Here is a 16,149-nt window from a genome sequence, read left to right as displayed (position 1 = left end):
CAGGCTAATCAGGGACGTCACTTAAACAGGGTTCATACAGATTTTCTTGAATGAAATTCAAGCACTTTTTAAGCACTTTTCAAGGGAAAAATTCCAAATTCAAGCACTTTTTTAGTCCGACATACTGAAACATGTATATTATTTTAGTGTCCAATACTGACAATATTTTTCGCTAAATTGGTCCCTGCTTGCTAAACATTCTTTGTGACTTACAACAGTCTGCACTACCCTGATACCGTAACAACTGTTTTAATCAAAGGAAATATATGTCATTATGATATAGTACCGTTATTGACCAAAGGCATTACACATACCAAAACAAAACCCGTTATTTGTATTGAATATGTATTCTAAATGTTCACTCTTCTGGTGGCTTTACAACGCAGATTCCCCCATACTAGACATCTCTTTATCTGTTCTGCATACTTAGAATTGGCGTTGTCAATAACCCACGGGTACTTCAAAAGCAAGCCTTTCTGAAAACTGCACTTATTCACTGGCATATTTCAGCACTGTAATAACATAATGTGTACAAAAAAAGTAGACCAATTGGCGGCAGATGAGTAGTAGTTACCTCCCTTACATTATAAAACCCGTACCGATCCAGTACCTGCTAGTATAATCAGATCAGAACTGTCATAAATCTTGAAAAAAACTATGACTTCAGACTCATGAAAAAGACATGAAAATATGTATTTTTACCCTTAGTACAGGCACCGTGTACTTAAACAAACGCCACTCGCCGCTGCGGTGTTCATCTCACTGTGTTCGCTTACCAATATGAACCCCGCGATGAGTGTTCAGATCAAATGTCGCGGGGCCATTTGACATAAGGCGAACACCGCAAACACCGCAGACCCATAATATATACCGCCGTGTTCATCTTGTTCGCTTAAAATAACATAATTCAACATAAACGTATTGTATTGATCCCTTTCATTTAAAAGTGATAATGAATAATGTATTTCACACCCATGCCCATGACAGTGTTTTTTGTCTTTTAAAACGCCGCGTATAAAAGTAAACAGTGTTCGCACCTAGCTGTAGGATACCGCACCTGGAGGAGTTTTAATTGAGTGTTAAATTAATCGATTAACAGTTTGAAGCCAAGGAGAACTCACAACTGATTGTAGTAATCATATTATCCCGAGTCTCCAGATTCCCCGATAAATACGTTTCAACTGTCTCAATTGCATACATGCAACTTCTCCCATCTTTATCCATTACTCAATAATCCCATATATGCCCGATTTCCATTTTTAAAATCAAATTATTGGTGGGTAATATATACGAGTCATAAACACAAACATTTGCAATTTTCGAAAGTATCAAATGAATTTCCTCATATGATTCTATTTAAAGATTTGATGAAATAAGCGCCCAATCAGGACAGTTGTATTGCAACATGTGTAAATCATCTGACACGGTTTGCACGCATCGTGTACAGCTATTTTAGGTTACAACTTCTACATGAAATAAATGAATTTATTTGTTCTGATAAAAAGCACGCAAAAATTGCCATGGGTCAGATAGGAGGAGCTATCAATATCATCGGATCGATATGACGTGAAATTATCTGAAATCTTGGAAATAATGAATCTGTTTTTAACATTTTTAATTGTTATTTCATTTTCAAGCACTTTTCCAGCCAAATTCAAGCACTTTCTAAGCACTTTTCAAGGCTATGATTGAAAATAAGCACTTTTAAGCACTCAAGATCGTTTTTTCAGCACTTTTTAAGATAAAATTTGATTTTCAAGATCTGTGAGAACCCTGTTAAAGCGTTTTAGGTATTATTTATTTTAAGGAAGTCTCTTCTGAGAGAAAATCCACTTCCGGCGTAAAGTGTCGTCCCTGATTAGCCTCTGCTGATTGTACAAGCTTATCTGGGACGACACTTTATGTACTGCATTATACCCAGTTTTCCAAAAACATGCTCATTTAGATTTTTTGCACATTTCAACATTTTTTCAATATCATGTCAATTAACCTTAAAATTACACTTATCTTCGGTATGCAGGTTTACCAGTATTAGGTGCACTTAACCTAAGCCAGTAACTGACGGAAACAGGTGTTCTCAGTATATGACCTATTTTCTAAATGGGCATATAAAAAGAAAACTTAAAAAAAAAACATGACATCAAAATGGGAACATTCGGGCCTGGATTGGTGTTATGTATACAAGACTAATTCTAGGAAAACAGGGCTTAATGCCTGTACGTAACGCGTTGCTCCTGCACTGGCTCATCAGGGACAATTTCCACTTTTTATGCAATTTTTCATTTAAAGTGTCCTCTTAGCCAAACCAGTTTAGGTGGTAAGTGTTGTCCCTGATAAGACTGTGCAGAAAACACAGGCTAATCTGGGACAATACTTCATGCACATGCATTAATGCCCTGTTTTCCTAAAGCAAGGCTCATACTTACATCAGGGGAGATGAAGACGCTAGCCACAGCATACAGAGCCTGCTCTGGCCACGGGAAGAACCAGTCAATGTTGGCACAGTTCACCATACCTGCAAATATGTGTGAAAGATCTTCATAAAAAATGTTTAAGTTTCAATGTAAAGGAAAACATGTACATGCAAAACTATAGATTTTGTAAGCGAATGCATAAATGACAATGCAAATAACATGATTGAAAAATAACAGGAGTAAATAATGTTGAAATATTGTCAGTTTGCATACATAGAGCTTTTTTTATTACACGTTAATATAAAAATCACAATAAAAATACTTCATCACATTTGTCATTAAGAAAAATAAGGAAAAATGAAGAAACTAAAAACACCTCCAAACAAACTATTTCCACCATCTTCACTTTTGTTTATGTTTCAAATAAAATCCATTTTTGTTTGTTCAGTGGCTTTTTTGCAGTAATGAACAAGATACAGTTCACTCATAACACAGCAGTCATTTAACCTATATACTCACTTTCCAGGGTTAACTGGTATACCATGTACTTATCCCTTTCCGAAGCAACATTAAAATGGCCATGTGCAACCAGCACAAAAACAGAACAGACTGAGAGTTACTTGCAGGCTGTTCAAGTTTCATGCTGTTTGCTGCTCATCAGTATCTTAGGGATGGAAATGAAGCCTTCAACATTTGAATCTATTAATAAAAGTCTATAATTTAATTTGATTTTCTACGGGACTACAAACAGGCTAAAATGGGCATCTGAGCAGGAAAGGGTTAACACAGCCTAAACTTTGAAATTTTCCCTTTCAATTCCATGTTGGCCAAACGTGCATTTTAGCCTTGTTGTGGAAAACTGGGTTTAATTCATGTGCGTAAAGTGTCATACCAGATTAGCCTGAGCGGTCTTATCAGGGACGACACTTTCCAATGTTATGGAATCCTTTGTGTCAGTGTTTTTTTTCACTTATAGGGGAATGGTGGCGGGGCCCGTCCAAAGGGGAAAAAATGCGTCGTTTTTTAGGAAAAGGGGAAAATTAAAAATTCACTTGTTTATATGTAATGATATTTATTATATTAATACACATGTTTGTATGAATATAATATTCACATCTGAATGTCTTTGCCCTTTTTCTTAAAACTAAAAAATATATATCAATGATATTTTCAACATTAGTTTCAGACAGTACAGCCTTCATGCACAGTCTCAGTTTTCATAGCCATTTTGAGTCTAATTGGGATCTTTTAAATCGATAAAATGGCAAATTTTAGCATTTTTTATCAATAAAATGGACCAAATTGGAATGATTTTATCAACAAATATTGACACAATATAGATACATCACAGTGATTTTTTTACCTGCGAGTCCTGTGTCCTGGACTCACAAAAACTTCTGGGGATGTAAAGTTTTGAATTATGTGAGTTCCAAAAATGCATTGAAATTTCTCAAAAAATAATATTGTTTAATATTTTATATACTCATTCTTTCAATTCCTGGACTCGTAGATTTGAAAGTTATCGAGTCCCAGGATTTAGATGAGAAAATTTGTAAAAATATCAGGCCTTTTCTTGGCTATTTTGGGAGAAACCTGCAATTAATGTGAAAACTCCACTGATTTGGGAAAAACTATTTAATACAACTCTTTACAATAATTCAAAATAATATAAATTATTGTTATATACTTTGTTAGTTGTTTTGAAATATATTTATTATGATTATGAGACAGTTCTTTCTAAAAAAAATAAAAAAAAAAATTTTTTTTTTTTAACTTCTGGAGGGGATTTTTTTTTTTAAATGGGGGGAAAATATATACTCTTTTTTGGCCCCAAAATTGCCATAAAAAAACACTGTTGTGTAGTCAGACTGCACAGGCTAATCTGGGATGACACTTTCCAATTTTATGGAATACTTTGTTTAGTCAGACTGCACAGGCTAATCTGGGATGACACTTTAGACACATGCTTTATGCATAGTTTTCCCAGAATGAGGCTAAAACTCGTTGTTGGTCAAGTCCGCATTTGGTTCAAAGCAGTAACAGTACGCTGCACATACCAGGGAAGTTCCTGCACCTGGTTCTCAATGCCTCGCCCACCGGTGACATGGCAAGGACGATGTGCAGGTTGTTGGAGCACTTGGTCACAAAGTACTGCCAGATACTCTCACGTGCGTGGCCTGCACCAGCCGCAAGCGCCTCATTACGAACCTATGATCAGAGCAAAGCAAGGTCACGCAGATGCTTACACATGGGGCAAATGCATGTGCAGGCATAATTGCTGATTTATATGATGAAGAGGATTCTATACAGCAAAACATGCAGGCGTTTCAGTTGATTTCGAACATGGACCGAGACAGAATTGGGTGCAGCAAAATATTCAGGCATTTTGTATGATTTAGATCAGAATTTGTTTTAGATGGGGAAAACTAAAGCAAACATGTTTGCTCGTTTAGATCATGGTCAGACAGAGGCTAAGATAGCAAAATATGCAGGCATAGTTTCCAAATCAGAACAAGGTTAGATAGAGGCTTAGATGCAACCACTAATTAGGCATTTGCTGCTGCTGATCTTTGTCCAAAATACAGGATTTATTGCTGTCTTAGATCTCATTATCCTTTTATGATAGTTTCTAATGATATGAATCACATGGAAATAAAAGTATAAACAATTTATCATTACAACTTACATATATGACTTGGCTCCTCTTCAAACTAAATTTGTGATATTTATAATGTGGGGTCACAGTGACAATATAGTTACGTATAGACAACATCATACGGGGATACACTATATTATATAAATTATACAGGAAAACCTTATATGCCAGAAGCCAAACAAATTACCTATTTAGTCAAACATTTACTTTTTTAGATCTGTTTTGATTGTAGATAACTGTTATTAAATTGAGAACACTGAATGAAAAAAAAATCATATCTGATGACTTAATTTAGAACTATTTGAGTGTTCAATACGTATCATATAAGTCGCGTTCTGAGAAAACTGGGCATAATGCATGTGCGTAAAGTGTCGTCCCAGATTAGCCTGTGCAGTCTGCACAGGCTAATCAGGGACAACATTTCCGCCTTAATCGGATTTTTGCTAAGAAGAGACTTCATTTAAATGAAAAATGTCATCAAACAAGGAAAGTATCGTCCCTGATTAGCCTGTGCAGACTGCACAGGCTAATCTGGGACAACACTTTACGTACATGCATTATGCCCAGTTTTTTCAGAACAAGGCTCATATAATCATGGAAGATAGTGTTTTCTAGGCAGTCACCATTATTTGAATCAAACACTGAGTACCACATAATAACCTACAATAAAACATACAATGTACCTGTCTGTCTAACATCAGCTTTTGTAAACAGAAAATAACTGAATGAAAAAAAATAATTCAAAAGGTGCACAATAGTCTACATGTTAAGTTCCAAGAACTACCAAGTGAAAAAAGAAAGTAAACAAGAGCACCGCATAACGGGTGCCACGCTCGGCTGCGAAAGCTTGTCAGAATTAATTTTTTTTTAGAGGCCACAGTGACCTTGACCTTTGACCTAGTGACCCAACAAGAGATGTGTTTGTCAGAAACACAATGCCCCCTACTGAGCCACTTTGAAATAAAATTTCTATTTATCATTTGGCAGGTATAGACATGATCTCCCTTTAAAGCTTCATTACTTCCCTTGGATTTTGTCCAATCCAACTGGGGGGGGGGGGGGAGGTCTGTAGACAGTTAAAAATGACCAAGTCTGACATCACTGACAACCAAGGCCTGTGGTTTAGAGATCATAGCCAGAGTTCATCATGTATGTATGGACATAAGTCCACTGGTATTTAATGAAAACTAGCATTCACAAATTAGACAATTTGGTACACCAACTTTAACATAGATTTATCAATAATATGCATATTTTAAGTGAAAAAAGGGCCATAATTCTTACAAAATGCTTAATACAGTTGTCTGCTCTTGTTTTTAGATTGGGTTCATGTTGGTAAAGAAGTATGCAAAATATAAAAGCAATATGACTATGACAACGGACATTGAAAATATTTGAGGTGGTACACAAACTTAAACATTGTCCAACGAGAACGCCGACGCCAGGGCAAGTAGGATAGCTCCACTATATATATATATATATATATATATATATATATATATATATATATATATATATATATATATATATATATATATTTATATATATATATATATATATATATATATATATATATATATATATATCCCTAATATGAATACTAAACCAAAAAAAAAATGAAAATGTACACAATTTTTACACAACAAAGTGTGTTTTTTCCGTTTGGTATACAATCAAACTTCTTTAACTTGAGTATTCAACCGGGTTCAACATTAAGGCATGGACAAACACGTAAACTGTTTAAAATTCGGTCAAGGCTAGTACAGCTCATAGCTCCAATGGTCAAGTGAACAAAATCTTGATAAATTCAGTTATAATTTTCCTGAAATACAGTCATAAATAATGAAATCAATGCAATTTTTTTTACAGGAAAATCTAAAATCTGTTTTAAGACTGAGTCATAATGATTGGACCTGATTGGTCTGCAAGATTGGTTTATGGGAATTTTGCCAGGTGCCCCTGTCATGGAAATATACATACTGATCCAATTATTGCCTCCTTTTCATCGTCTGCATATAGAGCAGGCACCATTCCAGACGTCAGCATGTTGTTGATGTTCTCCAGAAAACCTGCAACATGGTCAAATAGTATCCACAGCGTAGCATATATAGTCAGATATATCATAAACTATCCATTAGCATACCCAGTCCCATAGCATACACAGTCTGTTATCATTAACTATGCATAAGCACAAAAAGTCTGATATTATTAACTATCCATTAGCATATCGAATTCCATACCATACAAAATCTGATATTATTAACTATTCATTAGCATACAAAGTCTGATATTATTAACTATCCATTAGCATACAGAGTCTCATATCATAAACTAGCCATTAGCATATACATTCATAGAGCAAACACAATCTGATACATGTATTAAAGATAAGATACATATTGGAAGAATCTTTTACTCTTGTGCATTAATGACTACTGTTAAATTTCCACAAATACGTCTTTTCATAATAAGTAGAATAACAATTTTAGCCTGTATGTATCTCAATTATTAACATATCAACAATTAACTGGTTAAATGTGGACCGTGTCCACTAAATGTTTGCTCAGTCCAGTCAATTAAGGTGGCTTAATGGAGCGACATTCTTGTCCACTTTTTCAAAATGAGCTTTGCTATGGGAAACTGGGCTAAATGCATGTTTGTAAAGTGTCCTCACAATCAATTTAGCCTGTGCAGTCTGCACAGGCTAATCGGGGACGACACTTTCTGCCTAGACAGGATTTTTGTTTAGAAAAGACTTCCTTTAAACAAAAATATCCATAAAAGCAGTCCCCATAGGCCAATCTGGGACAACACTATACACACATGCATTAAGCCCAGTTTTCACAGAGGGAGGCTTGACTGTTTTCCCGCTCACAGCGTACCTTCTTCAGCGACATGCTGATCAGTGAACAGGAAGACCATCTTCTTATTCTCTGTTCCAAGCTTGTTGTACAGAATCTTCAGATCTTCTCGGAACATCTGCTCACCGTACCCTCGACTCAGTTGTATCTCAAACACCTGGCACAAGTTTATGAATTGAATACTGTTTTGTTTTGTTTCATTGGTGTATCAACTGTGGGAAAATTATGCAAAATTTACATTAACGTTAATTATTATATATAAGCAAGACACTGGGAAAACCAGGATTAATGCATGTGCATAGAGTCGTCCCAGATTAGCTTTTGCAGTCTGCACAGGCTATGTGTCCGCACAAGCTATTAAGGGACGACACTTTCTGCTTTAATGGATTTTTTGTTTTCAGGAAGTCTCTTTCAAATGAAAACCCAGTCTAGGCGGAAAATGTCCCTGATAAGTCTGTGCAGACTTCACAGGCTAATGTGGGACAACACTTTATGCACATGCATTAAGCCCTGTTTTCTGAGAGTGCAGCTCATTTTATTGGTGAAGAAACGGTGGGGAAAATTATGCCAATATAACATAAATGTCAATACTAATATATCCCTGATGTCAGTCCCAAGATTTGACATCATTTCAATATTGACCAATGAAAAACCATGTAATTTGGTTTTGTGCAAAACAATGACTCCTATTTGCCACTTGTTTAGAAAAAGAACTATTATCATGGATATTAATGAGCCTCGCTCTGTGAAAACAGTGTTTAATGTATGTGCATTAAGTGTCGTCCAAGATTAGCCTGTGCAGTCTGCACAGGCTAATCAGGTACAACACTTACCACCTTAGAAACAATATTTTTTGCTAAGAAGAGACTTTTTTAAACAAATTTTTTTAATAAAAGCCGAAAGTGTTGTCCCAGATAAGCCTGTGCAGACTGCACAGGCTTATCTGGGACAGCACTTTAGGCACATGCATTAAACCCCCTTTTAACAAAGCAAGGCTAAAATGTATTTATTTGCATACACATTGGGTTCATTGGGAAATGAAAAACAAGGTGGCTTATCCAATTCAGATTGCAGCACATATGCAAAAATGAAAGAAGTTGTAATAATCGTGTTGAAATACAATTAATATTGTATATTATATGGATTCCACAAGCCCAAATTTCTCATATGTAAGTTTTAGATCAACTGTATTCCATTAACTGTAATGCACTATATTTCAGTGTGGCTTACAAATTATTTCATGATATGCATGCATTTAATATTTGGAAAATCCTTCTTGAATATTAATCTACTAATCTAACTCATTAAGTTTAACTTACATATAAATTACAACTATTTCAGTTAATTAAATTAATTCAAATGAAAAACTTGGAATACAATTTCAGAACCAAATATATGAGTTTTGTGTATGATTTAATCACAAACTTCAGTGTTACAGAGAAATTAAACATCACAGATATCACAAAATAATTAACCTTTTTCTGTTCACAAGGAAATTGACAATGGCTACTTGCAACCAGCATAAAACCAGACCAGCCTGCTAGTAGATCGCAGGCTTTTCAGGTTTTATGCTGTTTGCTGCTCATCAGTATCTTAGGGTTGAAATGAAACCTTAAAAATTTGCATCTATTCAGAAAGGTCTTTAATTTAATATGATTTTCTAAGGACTTCAAATGGGTCAAATGTGTATCTGAGTGGCAAGGGTTTAAACTTTTAACATAAAAATTAAGCATTTGCCACGCACCTCGCATCCTGCTGTGAATGCTGCCAGCTTACACAGACTCTGCTTGCCACTGCCCCCAACTCCGACCAACAGGGCATGGCCCTGGTCCATACGGATGACCCGGTGAATGCGGGTCAGATGTTCCAGCGCATCGTCAAACAGTACGAGGTTCATGGGCGTGTGGCTGTCATTGTACTCCTCCGCAATCTGGGGAGGAATATATACACAAATGTTAGCAGGGTTCTGAGAAAATGGGGCTTACAAAACCTTCCCTTTAGACTTGATTTTCCTTTAGAAGACTTCATTTTAACCAAAAATTCAATAAATATTGCCTGTATAGACTGCACAGGCTAATCCCGGATGAAACTTTATGTACATAAGCCCTGTTTTTCCAGAGAAAGGCTAATAGAGCTTTAAAGATTTTAAAGAATTAATCTACACATTGTAGTAATAAAAGAAATACATTTCTAAGAAGTTTTAAACAATCTAAGATATCTGCAAACATACTGGCCAATTAGAAAATAAATGAGAATCACAGTCACAAACACAACAAGGCTATCGTCAAGCAATATGGTCCCCTACCGGCTCCAAATTTGTCAGAAATTCCACCATTTTCAGAATTATTTTTTTTGTTGCCATAGCAACCACAATTTTTGACGTAGGAACAAAATGAAATGACGTGCATAATGTCCATATTGCCATCTATCCATGTTGCAAGTTTCATGAAAAAATATTAAGAACTTTTAAAGTTATCTCAGGATCCAGAAAACCACCATTTTCAGCAGTATTTCTAGTCTATTTGTTGCCATAGCAACCAGAATTTTTGACATAGGAACAAAATAAAATGACGTGCATAATACCCATATTGCCATCTATCCATGTTTCAAGTTTCATGGAAAAATATTAAGAACTTTTAAAGTTATCACAGGATCCAGAAAAGTGTGACAGACAGACTCACAGACAGACGGACAGACACACAGAGCGCAAACCATAAGTCCCCTCTGGTGAAACCGGTAGGGGACAATAAATACTGGTATACAGAGCAAACAAACTTAATATGCCATTGGTGGAGTCTGACATTGACCTATCCATTAATAATCTTTTTTTGTTAGAAAATAGAACAAGAGTTTCAAGCCAAACCCTAAACTTACCAGGTAGACAAACGCCCATTATTGAAAACAACCCATATTGAGTCTTGTTCAGGGAATACTGGGCATAATGCATGTGCGTAAAGTGTTGTCCCAGATTAGCTTGTACAGTCCGCACAGGCTAATCAGGGATGACACTTTCCGCCTAAACTGGATTTTTGCTAAGAAGAGACTTCATTAAAACGAAAAATGTCATAAAAGCTGAAAGTGTCCTCCATGATAAGCCTGTGCAGATTGCACAGGCTAATCTGGGAAGACACTTTACACACATGCATTATGCCCAGTTTTCTCAGAACACGAGTCATATAGAGTCTTGTTCTGGGAAAACTGGGAACAATTCTTGTGCGTTTAGTGTCGTCCCAGATCAGTCTGTGGAAGACACTTTCCACTTATATTGATTTTTTTAATATAGGAAATCTATTCTTAGCAAAAATACAGTTTAGTCACCAAGTGTGATCCCTGACTAGCCTGTGCGGACTGCATAGGCTAATCTGGGACTACACTTTCCTGCACATGCATAAAACCTAGTTTTCCCATATTGAGGCACACATTGTTTTTAGCTGATAGAACAATACTTTCATGCCAAACCCTCAAATTAGGGAGAGAAAAGCCCACTATTGAAAACTACCCATATTGACCCTTGTTCTGGGATAACTTGGCATAATGCATAAGCCTAAAGTGTCATCCCAGATTAGCTTGTGAAGTATGCACAGGCTAATCAGGGACAACAATTTCTGCCAAGACTGGATTTTTGTTTAGAAGAGACTTCATATAAAGGACAATTTTATAAAAGCGGAAAGAGTTGTCCTTGATTAGCCTCTGCAGACTTTACAGGCTAATCTAAGAAGACACTAAACACACATGCATTAAGCCCCCTTTAACCCTTACCTCCTGGAAGAGGGCCTTTGCGGCGTCGTAGTCCTGGATATCCTCGTACAGGCGCGGCTCACTCTCCTCAAGGGCCGTGCGGAAGTCTCCAAACAGGCACGGGTCGCGCATCGCGAACTCAGTGTGCATCTTGAAGTTGTCGTCCAGCAGCGTCTTGAGTTGCTCCTGAAAGTGAGAAGGGACGAGTCTGCATGTTACTGCTTTGAACCACATTGAATAAGAAGTATATTAGGTGAATGTTGGACAAAGATGCAGTTTATCAGGCTCAACCTAATCTAATACAGTAAAATCATTATTAGTCGCAGGACATACATTTTCTTGATTTTGTGGGTTCAAACACATCGGAAAATGGAAGAAGCTAATTTCTCTTCTTTTTTCTTAAATTAGAAATCGAAGAATTTACCTGTCATTTTTCAAATACCTCAAAATTTCATGCCAACAAAAATAAATAATTTGACGGTATTCTCTGTTTATACACAATTCAATCCAGAATGAAATATACAATTTGTTTCTTTACAAAACTAAAAATGATATCTTCATCATTTATAGAGGCTTATATATGAGAAGTGTTATAGGAAAAATGTGCATAAAGTGTCTCCCAGATTTGCCTATAAAACTGCACAGGCTAATCTGGGACGATTAACGTACATGCACTAAGTCTGGTTTTCCCACAGCGCAGCGCATAAAAAAAGAGTTAAACTAAAAATGACATTTTCATCTTTCACACAGGTTTATACACAACTTACACTGAGATAGTTCTTGTCCTGGTCATTGATGAGCCTGTCCCCAATGACTCTCATGCACTCGTTCCTCCAGACGCGCAGGAATTGTTCCACCTTGGAGAACCTGTCAGACGTTGTGAGGGAAAGACCGTGGTAGATACGTGACAGGTCTCGCAGATTGAAGATGTAGTGGAACTTGGACGGGGTTGGTGGCAGATCCTTGATGATTTTACTGAAATAACATTATCAGCTTAACATTCAATTCTAAAGTTATTCAGTAATAAAATCAAATTAGCTTCGCTTCAATGGAATTTTTAGTTTTTTGGAAGTCTCTTTAAAACAAAAATCCAGTATAGGCATAAAGTGTTGTCCCAAATTACCCTGTGCAGACTGCACAGGCTAATCTGGGACAACACATTTTGCACACACATTAAGCCCAGTTTTCCCAGAATTTCACCTGTAGAGAGCCATAGTCATCCTGGTGATAGTGGACACAATGCCTTGAATGTCCCCAGACATGGCCTGGGCAGTGGCCCGACAAGATCGAGTTGTAGATCAGGAACAGCGACTCCTCTGACGGGAAAGTCATGTTGAAAACGCTAAAAAGGGAGACAAATCTCGGGTCCGTCTCATTTCGCCCACCACCTGCTTTTCCCATGGCGGCTATGTAGCCAATGTCTCGCATGTTCTTCCAGTTCAGGTCCTTGCCACGATCGTAACAGCCACCACGCTCCAGAAGCAGTTTCAACAGAGCTATCGGCTGCTGTGTTCCGTACGTGTCCACCTGTGAAACAAAAAAATTGTGAAAAACAGTTTGATATGAGGCTTGCACTGGGAAAATGGGGTTTCATGTTGTCCCATATTAGCCTGTGCAGTTCAAACTGGGACGCCTTAACTGGATTTTCGTTAAGAAGAGACTGCCTTCGAACAAAAATACAATAAAAGCGGAAAGTGTTGTACCTGATTAGCCTGTTCAAACTGAACAGGCTAATCTGTGATGACACTTTAGAATATGCATTAAGGCCCAATTTTGCAAAACCAAGGTTCATTTTATTTTCTGCCTGTATTCACCAACCCATTTTTAGGCTTAAGAATAAAGGAAAGACTTGGAACCAAGAAAAATGCATTCAGTGTTTGAACATTTACAAGCCTCCACTGGTGGTTATGTCATTAACAAAATGTTGTACATGAAGACTGAGATAGATAAAGGTGTTTAACGCCGAAGTTTGACTAAAAATTCAAGCAATATTTGAATATATCAATTTAAAGAATATTCTTTATTCTAAGACATTAGTCTACGAGTTTTTTTGGTGAATACGGGCCCTGATACCAATGATGAATATGCTTATGAACCCTTAATTATACATTCAACTAATGTACTGATAATCTTAGCTTATGTATTTTTTATCTTAAATCCTCAATGAAAGCAGATCGTCACATGTTTTGGATTTGCATGCTGACCACCTACCAAATGTGGTCTCATTTAAAAAAAAATATTTTAAAGATATTGATTTGTGAAAGATTCAGCTAGGCAATAATGATAGAAAATGTAAACATTATTATTCAAAAATTCATCATGTTTCAAATACATTTACTTGAGCTGCGCTCTGGGAAAACAAGGCATCATGCATGTGCGTAAAGTGTCGTCCCTGATTAGCCTTTGCGGACTGCACAGGCTAATCGCGGACACTATAAGCACACGCAAATCCAGATTTTTCCAGATTGAGGTTTAAATATAAGAAACAATAAAGACAATTTTATCAATTATTTAAATCAATAAATATAATGTGACAGCCCAGGTAAATTGTTTCCCAACTAAGTCAAACGTCTGCTCACCTGAGGCATGTTCATGTCGTCAATGAAGATGAGTAGGCGCTTGCCCGGGGGCGGGCCGTACGTGTCCTTGGTCCTCTTCTCTACATTGGCCTCCAAGTTACGCTGAACGTCTATAGATGTGGTACGACTCGAGAAATTCATGTTCAGAAGCAACTGAAATAAATGGAGTGGGAATTTCATGAAGAAATAGCAAAGAGTTCGAAAAGTATATTCACATAAACTTACTATTGATATTTCTATTGAAATCATAAGTTTCTTAATTTCAAATACTAAATGTTACAGTTTGAAATTAACTTAAACTTTGATACAATAATTATTCATGATAAATACTTAGTCTCAGCTTTTAAACACACAAGAAAACGTCAATAAATCTACTGACTTGAATTGAGCTGAATACATGATTAACATGTTCCATTCTTTTTAATGGGTCACATAAGGGTAAGTCCCATATTTCAACAACATGTGACTCCTAATCAGTTCCTTATCACTCAACCACTTAGAAACTGCATTTTGACAAATTCGTAGTCCCTTAGAAAATCAAATTAAATCAAAGACCTTTCTAACTATATTTAGACTCAAGTTTTTAAGGCTTCATTTCCAATTCTAAGACACTGATGAGCAGCAAACAGCATAACACCTGAGCAGACTGTGAATTACTCGCAGGCTATTCTGGTTTTATGCTGGTTGCACATAGCCATTTACACTTTGCTTCAGATCGTAAAGGATTATCTCAAACCTACATGTGAGTCCTGGTCCAGAGTCCTCAGGAAGTTAGCAATGGTGGCCGTCTTTGATGTGCCAGTGTCACCAATCAACACGACCTGGCCTCTTGATTCGCACCATGAGGTTCAGAAGCCATGTGGTTCTCACAGTGTCCAGGGTTGGGACCAGAATCTCGTTGTATTTCCGACCTGGGTCATGCTTGTACTTGGGCACTAGGTTTATCCACGGTACCCATTTCTTCTGTTCCAGATCAAAGAAGTAGTCATAGAGGGTTGGCTGTGTGGTTGGCAGCTCACCTGAAGTTTGAAATAAACATAGGAGCCTTGATCTGGAAAAACTGGGCTTAATGAAATTGTGTAAAATGTTGTCCCAGATTAGCCTGTGCAGTCTGCACAGGCTAATCAGGTACAACCCTTTCCAACTAAACTGAATTTTTCCTTAAAAAGGGACTTCATTTTAACAAAAAATACCATAAAAGCGTAAAGTGTTGTCCCTGATAAGCCTTGCAGACTGCACAGGCTGATCTGGGCCGGCCTTTATGAACATGAATTTAGCCACCTTTTCTCAGAGCAAGGCTCAAAGATAGCAATGCTGGAACTCCAAAATCCTCCACGGGAGAGCAACTTATATTACAATTCAATATCTACATATACTGCTTTAGGTGTAGTGTAAGTCGTTACGTGATATTTATTTAATAAAATATAATATTCAAGAGAATACATTTCTTGTGCGCATATCAATGTCACCTTTTGCATGGCAATAAGGGAAATCTTTATGAACATCCATGCTTGCCAAAACTTTCTAATATTTTGTAGTTTTCCAAGTACACCTTACAACAGATCTTTCTAGCCATAAACTTCGCACACATCCAGCTACAGTGAACTTGTTTCCATTTATAGAACATAACTAACACACCATTACCTTTACCTAATGCGAAGTCAAACATATGATATTCACATGAAATGACTTGATTAAATCTGAACCAATTTGCATAATGAATAACAAGTTCAGAAATGTCAAAAATGAAGCTTGTGAAATCCTCTACAAACCGACAAAATGATTTTACATATAAACACATTAATTCTACAAAATTCACAATTGAAGTCCTCACATAATGCTGCCTTAAGGCGGTGGAAGACTACAAACATTAAAACACAAACAACTGAATAAGCTACGCT

General features: G+C 36.7%; 1 protein-coding gene across 1 annotated transcript in view; it reads right to left on the bottom strand.

Moving 5' to 3' along the window:
• LOC127850592 (dynein axonemal heavy chain 10-like) overlaps positions 1-16,149 on the bottom strand; it is a 120,651-nt gene that overhangs the window by 33,274 nt on the left and 71,228 nt on the right. The window contains 12 exon segments of the mRNA XM_052383725.1: positions 2,427-2,515; positions 4,472-4,622; positions 7,051-7,139; positions 7,953-8,088; positions 9,676-9,861; positions 11,691-11,855; positions 12,437-12,644; positions 12,870-12,940; positions 12,942-13,196; positions 14,249-14,401; positions 14,989-15,069; positions 15,071-15,267. Of these exon segments, the coding sequence (XP_052239685.1) occupies positions 2,427-2,515; positions 4,472-4,622; positions 7,051-7,139; positions 7,953-8,088; positions 9,676-9,861; positions 11,691-11,855; positions 12,437-12,644; positions 12,870-12,940; positions 12,942-13,196; positions 14,249-14,401; positions 14,989-15,069; positions 15,071-15,267 (1,781 nt within the window).

The sequence above is a fragment of the Dreissena polymorpha genome, chromosome 1 (genome assembly GCF_020536995.1).
Source record: "Dreissena polymorpha isolate Duluth1 chromosome 1, UMN_Dpol_1.0, whole genome shotgun sequence".
NCBI lineage: Eukaryota > Metazoa > Mollusca > Bivalvia > Myida > Dreissenidae > Dreissena > Dreissena polymorpha.
This window is presented reverse-complemented; position numbering and strand designations above follow the sequence as displayed.